Raw genomic sequence first — 13,045 nt, forward strand, 5'->3', positions numbered from 1 at the left:
GAGACAAAGAAACATTGAACAGCTTTCATATCTCACTTGCTTTCTCTCCTTATTGTTGAATTTCCATAGCAGTTTCCAAAGAACCCAAAATATTTTGACACGTACAGTTCCAGAGATCCTTACTGCATCCTTTTTAGGTAGGGAGAAATAGATGGTAGATGAAAATATTAGGCTCAGAGTAGTTCAGTGACTTTCTCAAGGTCACACAGCATCTTAGCCAGAACTAGAACCCAAGTATCTCTATCTCTAGTCCAGTTTTCTACCTGTTAGGTTATGGAAGTGCTCTTTACTTCATGAATCTCTCTGACACATAGGTCTGGCCTATCTCTACTTGCTCCTTCTTCCCTCCTTTCCCCCTCCTTTCCCGCTTTCCCAAAATTATGTGCACCGACTGTTAACTCCATTTAGCAGAGACCACCAGTTAATTGCCAACAGCTAAGGAAACTTCTGGCTGGCCGTGTTACTGCTCAGAGTCACAAGATCTCTGAATTGCTCGTGATCAGGAGACTCATTCGTCATAGACAGTGTAACAAAGAGACTCATACTATTTTCAAAGCAATGGAAGGAAAAAAATCCACAAAGAGTACATGCTGTGTTACATCCAAATGTATGTGCCTTGTATATTTGTAATTACACTGTAAGTTCCACTGGACAGTTGCTATAGGGAAGTAGTGTGCCCTACAGGATAGAGCACAGGTCTGGGAGTCACAGGACATGAGTTCTAATCCCAGCCCCATCACTTGTCTGCTGTGTGAACTTAGGCAAGTCACCAACTTCTCTGGGCCTCAGTTCCCTCATCTGCAAAATGGGGATTCAATATCTGTCTCTCTCCTACTTTGTGCATCCCATGTGGGACTTGATTATTTTGTATCTGCCCCAGTGTTTAGTACAGTGCTTGGCACAAAGTAAACACTTGACTAATATTATCATTATTATTATTATTATTATTATTATTATTGAAAGAAATGTGTCTTTTGCTTCTTTTGCACTTTCCCAAGTGCCCAGTACAGTGTGTTACACTCAGTAGATGCTCAATGAATTCATTTATTTGCATTTATTGAGGACTTACTGTGTGCAGAGCACTATACTAAGTTCTCACACTGTACTAAGCTCTTGTTAATTGCTTGTAACCACTGCAGTGCTTAGTACAGTGCCTGGAACATAGTAAGTTCTCAACAAATACCATAATAATAATAATAACCATGACCATTAGCAGAGAGCAGAAACACTACTAATGATTGGAACCTATTAATCAACAGTCCTGGCTTTCACACCAAGTTCTCCCCTTCCTTACTTTGTGCCAGGGATAGCCATTTTGGTTCTCTGGGCCTGAATTTTCCCACCAGATAAATGGGATTGTTACTGTTCCTTGGAAGTTCTAATGCATGGAATGTTCATCATGGTTGTTATCAGAGCAGCCTCTCAGATAGGTATTAAATAAAAGTGTATCAGCCCGCAACTATCTATAACACCCTGCCTTTCATAATCAATCAATTAATAGCATGCACTGAGTGCAGAACATTGCATTAAGCACTTGGGGAAATAGGGTAGATGTTGAAGACACGATCCCTGTCATCCAGGAATTCGCAGTAGTAGTCACTATCCAGGTAATTTAAAAAAAAGGAAAAAAAATCAATATTTGTTTATTCCTGACCCACCACCAATGGCTAACTGACCCCAGGACCTCTTATGCAGGGTAAAAGTAGTTTTGGACTGGAACAATGTTTTCAAATAATTTTTGGCAAGCCTACACTGTTTTCAAGGATAATAAAGAATTTGTAGGTTAGCAATGCATCCAAACCACCAGCCTGTAATCCTCACTGTACAGATGAGTAAAATGAGACACAGAGAAGTCAAGAACCTAGTCCAGGATCCCCAGAAAATTAGGTATGAAGCCACTGCCTATTGTGAGCCCCTTCCTGTGTTCGATCTTATTATCTTGTATCTACCCCAGTGCTTAGCATAGAGCGGTTTTTTAATGGTATTTGTTAAGCGCTATCTATGTGTCACCATTCTATATACTGAGGTAAGTACAAGTTAATTAGGTTGGACACAGTCCCTGTCCAGCCTGGGGTTCACAGTCTAAGAAGGAGGGAGAACAGGAGAACTGAGGCACAGAGAAGTGAAGCAATTGGTGGAGCTGGGATTAGAACCCAAGTCCATGTTCTTTCCACTAGGCCACGCTGCTTGCAAAGTAAGCGTTTAACAAATATTATTGTTATCATTACTCACAGCAGAGGTCATTTTCAAATCCTTGCTGCATATAGCTCCCCAGCATCTTAGAGTGATGCTGGGAGGATTTCAGAGTTCCAGTTTGCAAAGTGCTCTGAGATTTCTGATTGAGAGCAACTCTCTAAAAGCAAAGTGCTGGTATTGTAATTCCTTCAGTTTCTGAGAGACTGGGAAAGATGAAAAGGAAGAAATGCATTTAGGCTGTAGCTCAGGTTTTTAATGCCTGCAGTTGTACAAAACTAGATTTAAAATCTGTACCCCTCAAAACTTTGAAAGGGTGAAGATGGGAAGAATGGTCAGGGACCTCAGACTTGTGAAGCAGAGTGGCCCAGTGGAAAGATTATGGACCTGGGAGTCAGAGGACCTGGATTTAATCCTGGCTCTGCCACTTACATGCTGTGTGACCTTGGGCAAGTCACTTAACTTTTCTGGGCCTCAGTTTCCTCATCTGTAAAATGGGGATTGTCCTACTCCCTCCTATTTAGACTGCGTACCTGAAGAGGGACAGGGACCGAGTCCACCCATCCATTCATTCATTCATTCAATCATATTTATTGAGCACTTACTGTGTGCAGAGCACTGTACTAAGTGCTTGGGAAGTACAAGTTGGCAACATATAAAGATGGTCCCTAACCAACAACGGGCTCATAGTCTAGAAGGGGGAGACAGACAACAAAACAAAAAATGTGGACAGTTGTCAAGTCATCAGAATAAATAGAAGTAAAACTAGATGCACATCATTAACAAAATAAATAGAATAGTAAATATGTAAAATCTTGAATCTACACTAGCACTTAGTACATTGCTTGGCACATACTAAGTGTTCAACAAATGCCACCATTACTTAGGAAGTAGAACAATCTTAGGAATGGGTTAACAACTGCAGCTCTTGACAAAGAGCAGAGATCAGTGGGAGGGCCCTCTCCAAGACCAGTGTGGAAAAGAAGTCTAGCCAGTGCAGTACTTCTAAAGAGGTTATTTTGTTATTCAATGACCAAAAGCAAGCCTATCTGGCTATGATTCATGGTTGTTTCTCTTTTACATTGAATTTCTATTCTCTGGTAAATGTTCTCAGAGGCTGGGGCCCCGAAAGAGAAACTCTGCATGCCGCCCCGATTGGAATATCTGTTCAGAAGGAACCCTCTCTGCCTCAAAGACATCCTGAGAAGCACCTGCTAAAACACCACCAGTCCCATCCAGAAGCCCATACACATTCAGATCAACAGGAGCAGCGTGGCCTAGTGGTTAGAGCACAGGCCTGTGAGTCAGAAGGATCTGGGTTCTAATCCCGGCCCCACCACTTGTCTATTGTGTGACCTTGGGCAGGACACTTAACTTCTCTGAACCTCAGTTACCGCACCTGTAAAATGGGGATTAAGACCGTGAGCCCCAAGTGGGACAGTGACATACCTTGTATCTTGTATCTTGCATCTACCTTGTATTCTTTTATCTACCCCATCGCTTAGGACATTCCTGGCACATAGAAAGTGCTTAACAAATGCCATTAAAGTAAAAATAAAAGAGCAAGCCAGACTCTTGCCCCCCCCAGTCAGCCGGAAGCTCACCTTTCTGCAGCTTGGAGGCATTTTCCTGGATCCAGAAGAAAAGATTGGCAAATTCACAGTCGCACAGCCACGGGTTACCCTCTAAGCGGACGGTCCGGAGCGATGGCAGGGCATCCAGTACAGCCACATTGAGGCTCTGCAAATTATTGTCATTCAGTTCCAACACTTGGAGAGAGTCCAGGGTCTCAAAGGCAGCCTCGTCCACATCTGCTAGGTTGTTGTTCCCCAGGCTCAATCTGATCAGCTTGCCCGCCGATTTGAATATTCCCGCGTCAAGCTGCGTCAGGTTATTGTAGCTTAAGTCCAAAAACGCCAGCTTGTTCGAGCCACTGAATGTTCCCTCTTCTAATGTGGTCAGAGAGTTATTCCTGAAGTCCAGGTAAATCAGATCTCCATAAAATATGAAGAAATCCGCTGGGATGGTCTGGATGTTGTTGTCAGCCACAAGAAGTTTCCTTACATCCAGAGGAAATGGATTTGGGACGCTGGGGAGTCCTTGGTCTCTGCAGTCTACGGTGTGATAGTCCACGCAGACACAGGCAGATGGACAGAACTGTCCCTGGGGCAGGAGGAGCAGGCAGGAAAAGAGAAAGGAAGGCAGAAAGCAGAGAGGAAAGCATAGCTTCATTTTAAGAGATTTCTGGGCAAAGATGAAGCACACTAAGGGAGAAACATTTTGCTCAGCTGAGCAGCAGTGCCTAGTTGTGTGTGTGTGTGTGTGTGTGTGTGTGCGCACGAGCGCGCGCGTGCTGCGCGTGTATGGTTGTATCCAAGAGATCACATATCATCACAGATCAGATAGCAGTCGACTTGGAGAGGAGGTAGGGCCGTGAGGAAAGGGGGAGGGAGAGGGAGGCAAAGCAGAAGGAGGAGGAGGAGGGCAGTTGTGGGTATTTTCAGACAGGAAATTATTCTGCTGGGAAATGTAAGGGGAAGAGCTGTAAGGGGATAAATGGAGTGGATTAAACAAGTGAATTCCCTGAATTGGCAGAAAGCGGCAATGCATTCTCCCCTCTCCATCTATTTTTTTTCTGTAAAAGTCAATTAGTCTCTATTCCCATAGTTTGGCCAAGAGCAATTTAGGATTCCGTAGTAGTTAACGAAATGAACCCTAATGTCCTAAGTGTTCATTACTGGGCATTCATTATACATACAACAATTATTTATTTTCTGAGGCACTCTGGAGTTTGAGCTCCAATATATCCATATTATTGGTTGTTCACTGAGAGGATGAAGAGACATTGCTGAGTCTTATCTTCATTCCCTCCATTAAACATCCCTAAAAGCAATTCCAAAACCACGTAAACTGGGCCATAAACATAAACTGCTGCCTTGTTACTCAAACATCTTATTAGTATGCTGAAGTGTAATCCACACTGGTATGGTCTTGGGATGGGCTAATTCAAGGCATCCTCCTGATGATGGTGATGATGATGGTATTTGTTAAGCACTTATCATGTGTCTGGCACTGTTCTAAGTGCTGGGGTAGATACAAGCTAATCAGGTTGGACACAGTCCCCGTCCCACATGGGACTCACAGTCTTAATCCCCATTTTACAGCTGAGGTAATTGAGGCACAGAGAATTGAAGTGACTTGACTGAGGTCACACAGCTGACAAGTGGCAGAGCCAGGATTAGAACCCAGGTCCTTCTGGCTACCAGGCTCTATTCACGGGGCAATGCAGCTTCCCCCATGCTCCTCTTTGCTTCCTATTCTTCCTTTATTTATATTAATATCTGTCCCCCCCTCTAGACTGTAAGCTCACTGTGGGCAGGGAATGCTTCTGTTATATTTTATTGTACTCTCCCAAGTGCTTAGTACAGTTCTGCACACGGTAAGTGTTCAATAAATACAACTGACTGACTGACCGACTGACTTTACCCCCAGGGGATGGCAGAGATACTTGACTTTCCCAGTTACTCCCTTGTTCAGTGGAAGCAGCAGGGTACCTCAGCCTGATGGTCTCTTCTCCCAAGAGGAACAGGTTGGGTCAAACTTTCAGTTGCCCCAGAATCCACCTGGGTCATTTTACAAACAGTTGTGGAAGGTGGGAGCCTCAGAGACTTCTCCGCTCTAGCAACTCCAGGGGTTGATCTTGTGGCGCAAATGTTTGCAACTGGGCAGATTTGTGTTTAATTTTGTCTTCTCTTCCTTCTAGGCCTAACCCTCCCCTCCCCAAAACAGAGGGTAGGGGTACCCTTCCCTCACCCCAAGAGCTTTATTTTAAAGGGCACAATGCTATAAAGCTGAGCAGGGGAGGCAAGGCAAGAGGCTGCAACCTCAAACAGCTGGTCTAAGCTCCCTTTACTAGGGAGACTACCCTCCCTTCTCCCCCTTCCCACCCCCACCTTCTCCCTCCCACCACTCCCCTTCAGCCTCCTCCTCCCCCCAGCTCTGAAAATCCTATTTTGGGAAGCCCTATCAGTGCCTACTGAAAGCTGTGATGCTGTCAGCTATTTTGGACCAAACACCGGGAATTTAATTGTTCCTGAAGGACAGAAATAAACCATGGAAAAGTTGTCTGACTGAGGATCCCCCGGGACCAGCCCCACCCATCCTCACAACTCTTGAGAAGGAGAAGCAGGGTCTGAGAACTCTTGTTTCAACGAGGACCAGATTCTTAAACAAGAAAATTTAACAAGGGCACTTCTAAACCCAGCCTGGTTTGGTACTTTCAACGGTTTGGAGCTCTGAGCCCGGACAGCCTCTTCTGGATGAAGCCAAAGGGAATCTCTGGAAGGGATGTCTTCCAAAATGTCTAGGAGCAAGACCCCTCCCCTCTCAGGTATCCCAGTTCATCTCCTACAGGCTGGCTTCACTTGAGAAGCAACCTGGCCTAGTGGATAGAGCACAGACCTGGGAGTGAGAAGGACCTGACTTCTAATCCCGGCTCCACCATTCATCTGCTGTGTGACGTTGGTCAAGTCATTTCACTTTTTTGGCCTCAGTTTCATCATCTGGAAGACGGGATTAAGACTGTGATCCCTATGTAGGACAGGGACTGTGTCCAACCTGATTATCTTGTATCTGCTGCTGATTCTTCTCCGACCTATAGCGATTCCATGAACACTTCTCTCTGAGAGCTCCCCTCCTCCATCTGCATTCATTCTGGTAGCGTACCCAAAGAGTTTTCTTGGTAAAAATACTGAAGTGGTTTACCATTGCCTTCTTCCACACGGTAAACTTGAATCTCCACCCTTGGCTCTCTCCCACGCTGCTGCTGCTCAGCACAGGTGAGTTTTGATTTGTAGCAGACTGCCTTCCACTCGCTAGCCACTGGCCAAGCTAGGAATGGAATGGGTATGCCTCTGCTTGACTCTGAAAGAGCACGGGCTTTGGAGTCAGAGGTCATGGGCTTGAATCCCTGCTCTGCCAATTGTCAGTTGTGTGACTTTGTGCAAGTCACTTAACTTCTCTGTGCCTCAGTTCCCTATCTGTAAAAATGGGGATTAATACTGTGAGCCCCACGTGAGACAACCTGATCACCTTGTAACCTCCCCAGCACTTAGAACAGTGCTTTGCACATAGTAAGCGCTTAAAAATGCCATTATTATTATTATTATTATAGCCGAGACTGGAAGAGTTCTGGAAGCTCTCCAGGTGCAATCCTGAGGGGGGATCCTTGTATCTAGCCCAGTGCTTAGTACAGTGCCTGGCACATAGAAAATGTTTAACAAATACCTCAATTATTATTATTAGTTCTGGGTTCAAATCCTAAAAGCATCAGCTCCCTCTAAGCCCAGCTCTGCACAATCAGGCAAGGGCTGCTGAAAGTACAAAGATCCTGGAAGACAATGGGTGGAGGTGTCTGAAAATGGGAACAGAATTGGGGAGGCGGGGGGGGGGGGGGGCTATTTTTGGATGTAGATGAGGGTATTAATTAGGAGTCAGACTAAATGCCAGCAGGTGACAAGTTGAACAGGTCTCTCACTGATGCTGCTCCACTAGGGTCCCTCAGCATGATCCCCTATACCAGTTTTTGCTCTTCTAGCCTCTGTAAGTGCAACTCTCTACTAGAGGTGGGAGGGAAACCCCCTAACCCTACCCCATCCCAGCTGGTCCCAAATCACGGCTGGCATGATTCCCTAACAGGTTCACCATCTTTTATCCACCTGATCCCTCTTCTTTTGGACCTGAAGCCCTCTCCCAGCTCAGTCAATTTCACTTGGTGTCAATCAACCAATCAATCGATCATATGTATTGAATACCTCCTGGTGCCAAGCCACATACTAAGCATTTGGATATAATAATGATGGCATTTATTAAGCGCTTGAGTATCATAGAGGTAGATGACCTGATCGCTGCCCTTGAGGAGCTTATAATCTAATGGAAGATTAAACTACCAACTCTGTACAGTGCTCTGCACACCGTAAGTGCTCAATAAATACCACTGATTGATTGATCACATGAAGAATCAATCATAAAAGAAAGCAGCATGGAATAGTGGATAGAGCTCAGACCGGGGATTCAGAAGGACCTGGGTTCTAACCTTGGTTCCGCCACTTGGCTGCTGTGTGACCGTGGGCAAGTCACTTCACTTCTCTGTGTCTCAGTGACATCATCTGTAAAATGGGGATTAAGACTGTGAGCCCCACGTGGGACAAGGACTGTGTCCAACCTGATGATCTTGTACCTACCCCAGTGCTTAGAGCAGTGCTTGACACATAGGAAGCACTTAACAAATACCATTATTATTATTATCATTATTATCTCTCTTATCCCTCAAGTTTCTCCAAAACCTTTTGGAGCTCAGAGAGGTCATTGACCTCAAGCTCACTAGGAAAAGATTATTATTCCAGTTGCCCACTAAGCAGAGGGCTGGCAAACTTCTATTGTTTGCCTTCCCCACCCTCCCACTTCCCGCTTCTCACAGGCCAGTGATCTGTTCAAGGTCACACTGTGAGTCAGGAATGGGTGCTGCAAATAGAACACAGGAATCCTATCTCCCAGGGCACGGCTTATGTCACTACACTCCCTCCTAGGAAAGTTAACTGTTCCACTGTAACTCTTGGGTGGCAGAAGAAAAACTTTCCAAGCACAAGGAATGTGGGGTGGGGTGAGGGAAAGGATCCTGTAGCTGCTTCCTTACCATATTACCGTATTTACTCACATACTCACCCCTCTGTTGGGACTTGGATTTTCAGGCTCAGAAATGGAGGGAAGAGCAATAGTTCCTGGGCAAGAATTCCCAGTTTTCCATCCTGAAGTTTAGAAAGGGCAATGAGGTGAAGGTGAGCACTCCACCAGCAAATGTATAGGGTAAAAATCTCCTATGTTCTCAAATTCCTATCCAGTCAATCAGTCCATTGTGTTTGAGCATTTAATGACCTTGAAGCGGGCAGGGATTGTCCCTCTTTATTGCTGTATTGTACTTTCCAAGTGCTTAGTACAGTGCTCTGCACACAGTAAGTGTTCAATAAATATGATTGAATGAATGAATTTAACTGATTTTTGATCTTTTCCATCCATTGAATTCTTGTAGAAATGCACTTACCTTCACCTTCACCTCTTCCATCTTTTCCATCTTTTAACTTCCACTCTTTCAACTTTTCCAACTTTCCCAGTAGTATCTCAAAAGGAGAGCTCCATCTCCTCTCCAAATCCAACCCCTACACCTGTGCCTCAGACCCTATATCTTCACACCTTATCAAAGTACTTGACCCTTCTCTTCTTCCCTTCCTGACCACCATCTTCAACTGTTCACTCTCCAATAGCTTCTCCCCCACTGCTTTCACACATGCTTATATCTCCCCTTTCTTAATAAAACCCTCAACTCCCTCCAGTTAGCGCCCCATCTCCCTCCAACCATTCCTCTCCAAATTCCTTGAGTGAGGCGTAGTGCATAGAGCACGGATCTGAGAGCTGGAAGGTCATGAGTTCTAATCCCAGCTCTGCCACTTATCTGCTGTGTGACCTTGGGTAAGTCACTTCACTTCTCTGAGCCTCAGTTACCTCATCTGTAAAGTGGGAATTGAAACTGTGAGCCCCACATGGGACAGAGACTGTATCCAACCTGATTTGCTTGTATCCACCCCAGCACTTAGTACAGTGCCTGGAACATGGTAAATGTTTAAAAAATACCACAATTATTATTATTATTATCATTATTATCCCCATTGCCTCTACTTCCTCTCCTCAAATTCTCCCCTTGACCCCTTCCAAACTGGCTCCTGCCCCCTTCACTCCACAGAAACTGTACTCTCAAAAGTCATCAATAATCTTCTTGCCAAATCTACTCCACAAACCTACTCGACTCCATCCTAATCCTCCTTGACCTCTCAGCTGTCTTAGACACTGCTGACCATCCTCTTCTGGAAACATTATCCAACCTTGGCTTAACTGGCACTGTCCTCTCCTGGTTTTCTTCCTATCTCTCTGACAGCTCCTTCTCAGACTCTTTCACGGGATCCTTCTATCCATCCCTCCCACTAACTGTGGGAATCCTACAAGGCTCAATTCTGAGTCCCTGTCTATTGTCCATCTACACACACTGTCTTAGAGAATTCATCCTTTCCCATGGCTTTAACTACCTTCACTATGCAGATGATTCCCAAAGCTACATCTCCAGCCCTGATCTGCAGTCCTGTATTTTCTCCTACTTTCAGGACATTTCTACTTGGATCTCCCACTGACTCCTCAAATTTAACATGTCCAAAGTAGAATGCCTCATATTCTCACCCAAACTCTATCCTCCCTTGACTTTCTCATCTCTGTAGATGGCAACACCATCTTCTTGAGGTTTGAGCCCATTGTTGGGTATGGACTGTCTCTATATGTTGCCACTTCCCAAGCACTTAGTACAGTGCTCTGCACACAGTAAGTGCTCAATAAATACAATTGAATGAATGAATCCTCAACTCCTCTCACTCATCCAACCCATATAGTCTGTCACCAAATCCTGTCAGTTCAACTTTCACAAAGTAACTAAAATCAGCCCTTTCATCTCCATCCAGACTGCTACCACATTAATCCTTATCTTTATCCTATCCTACCTTGATTACTGATTCAGCTTCCTTGCTGACCTCCCCGCCTCCTGTCTCTCCCACTTTAGTCTGTACTTTGCTGCCCAGATCATTTTTCTAAAAAAAAAATTAGTCTATGTTTCCCCAGTCTTCAAGAACCTCCAGCGGTTGCCTATTCACCTCTGCATCAACCAGAAACTCCTTACCATAAGCTTTGAAGTGCTCAATCACCTTGCCTCCTCCTACCTCACTTCCCTGAATTCCTACTACAACTCAGCTCTCACACTTGGCTCCTCTAATCCCAGCCTACTCACTTTACCTCCCCCACATCCTGTCTCTGGCCTGGAACACTCTCCCTCTACTTATTGAACAGACCATCACCATCCCTGCCTTCAAAACCTTATTAAAAGCAGCTGTCCTCCGTGAGGTCTTCTCCACCTAACCCCTCATTTCCTTTTCTCTCACTCCCTTCTGTGTCATACTTGCACTTGGATTTACACCTTTTATTCACTCCTTCCCTCAGCCCCAAAGCACTTATGTATATATCCAGTATTAATGTATTCATGTTAATGTATGTTTCTCCCTCTACAGTGGGTATGAAACGTATCAACCAACTCTCCCAAGCATCTAGTACAGTGCTCTGTACACAATAGGTACTCAATAAACACAATTGATTGATAGACTGGTTATTTGAAATGTAGCTTCATCTAAGAGCTGTTTGTGCTGATTCAGGGGAAGAAAAAGTTGATTTAATTGATCTTGATAGCAAATTCTTCATGGCGCAGTGTGAGCTGGGAAGGATGCCTGTGGCCAGCTGTATGTTAGTATTTATCTGCAAATCTGCTTAACAGTACCAACAGACTCTTGTTAGATTTATAGAATTCTGAGGGATTCTAAAACGCTGTCTGAGTTTATCATTTTAGCCAGGACAGTCAGGAGTGCTGGTACCCTTCACCTGATCCTATTCACTTTAAAAATGGGTTTCAGACAATCACACCTTTCAGAAGCAACCAGTCAAGTGAGTCTAATATTTCAGGAGCAGCCTAGGGGCTTCCAGGAGCATTTCAAGTTCTCACTTCCTCTTTATCAGAGTGAGTGAATCTAAGTGAGAAACAAATCTCCAAGTCACCCACCTATTTCCAAATCAAAGTATAAAAATCTGAGCTTTGCAATATTTCAAGAAATGAGCCATTAATAATGTGATAGAATTATGTCCCTTTGTCATAAATAATGATAATGGCATTTGTTAAGCACTTATTATGTGCCAAGCACTGAACTGAGTGTTGGGTTAGATGCAAGATAATCAGGTGAGACATAGTCCCTGTGCCACATGGGGCTCAAAGACTAAGTGGGAGGGAGAACAGGTATTGAATTCCCATTTTACAGATGAGGAAATTGAGGTGCAGAAAAGTTAAGTGACTTGCCCATGGTTACACAGCAGGTAAGTAGCAGACTTAGAACAGTCCAGTGTTTAGAACAGCGCTTTGCACATAGTAAGCACTTAATAAATGCCATTATTATTATTATTATTACTCTGATTCCTAGGCCCATGCTCTTTCCACCAGGTCATATTGCTTTCTCATTCTCCCCATTCGGCCATAAGCGTAGCATACCAATATGCTACCTGATTGCTTTTAAAGTTAATTCTTGAAAAATAAAACATCTTTTTGCTCATCGTCTTCAGAGCATTTGGGCTATCTAAATCTTCTCGGGTCACCCATTTTTCCTCTACTCTAACCAGGGCGATGTTCCCTGGTCCCCATTTTTCACCCAAAATCTCTTTTTACTAACATGAGTTAAGTCCTGGGTCTTCTTTATGAGGGAAAAAGAGAAATCCCTGTTTTAGAGATGGGGAAACAGAGGCACAAAGAATAAAGATCACTATTGAAACTCTGCTCCACTACCTACAGTAGTGATCATTTTGTTTTCATATTTTTAATTTCTCTTTGTGCTTGTTTTTATGTTCAATGAATCATTAGCATTTATTGAGTTGTTACTGTGGGCAGAGCACTGTACTAAGCACTTGGGAAAACACAGAACAACAAAGTTGGTAGTTGTGATAATAATAATAATGGCATTTTATTAAGTGCTTGCTATGTGCAAAGCATTGTTCTAAGCACTGGGGAGGTTACAAAGTGATCAGATTGTCCCCTGAGGGGCTCACAGTCTTCATCCCCATTTTCCAGATGAGGTAACTGAGCTATAGAGAAGTTAAGTGACTTGCCCAACATCACACAGATGACAATTGGCAGAGCTGGGATTTGAACCATGACCTCTGACTCCAA

General features: G+C 44.2%; 1 protein-coding gene across 1 annotated transcript in view; it reads right to left on the reverse strand.

Moving 5' to 3' along the window:
- The window catches only part of LRRC38 (leucine rich repeat containing 38), a 50,578-nt gene extending 46,064 nt beyond the window's left edge, over window positions 1–4,514 (reverse strand). Inside the window, exon 1 of the mRNA XM_038746919.1 lies at window positions 3,798–4,514. Within this exon, the coding sequence (XP_038602847.1) occupies window positions 3,798–4,425 (628 nt within the window). The 5' untranslated portion in view covers window positions 4,426–4,514. The remainder of the gene's footprint in view (window positions 1–3,797) is intronic.
- Between the last annotated feature and the right edge of the window lie 8,531 nt (window positions 4,515–13,045).

Source organism: Tachyglossus aculeatus, chromosome 5 (assembly GCF_015852505.1).
Source record: "Tachyglossus aculeatus isolate mTacAcu1 chromosome 5, mTacAcu1.pri, whole genome shotgun sequence".
NCBI lineage: Eukaryota > Metazoa > Chordata > Mammalia > Monotremata > Tachyglossidae > Tachyglossus > Tachyglossus aculeatus.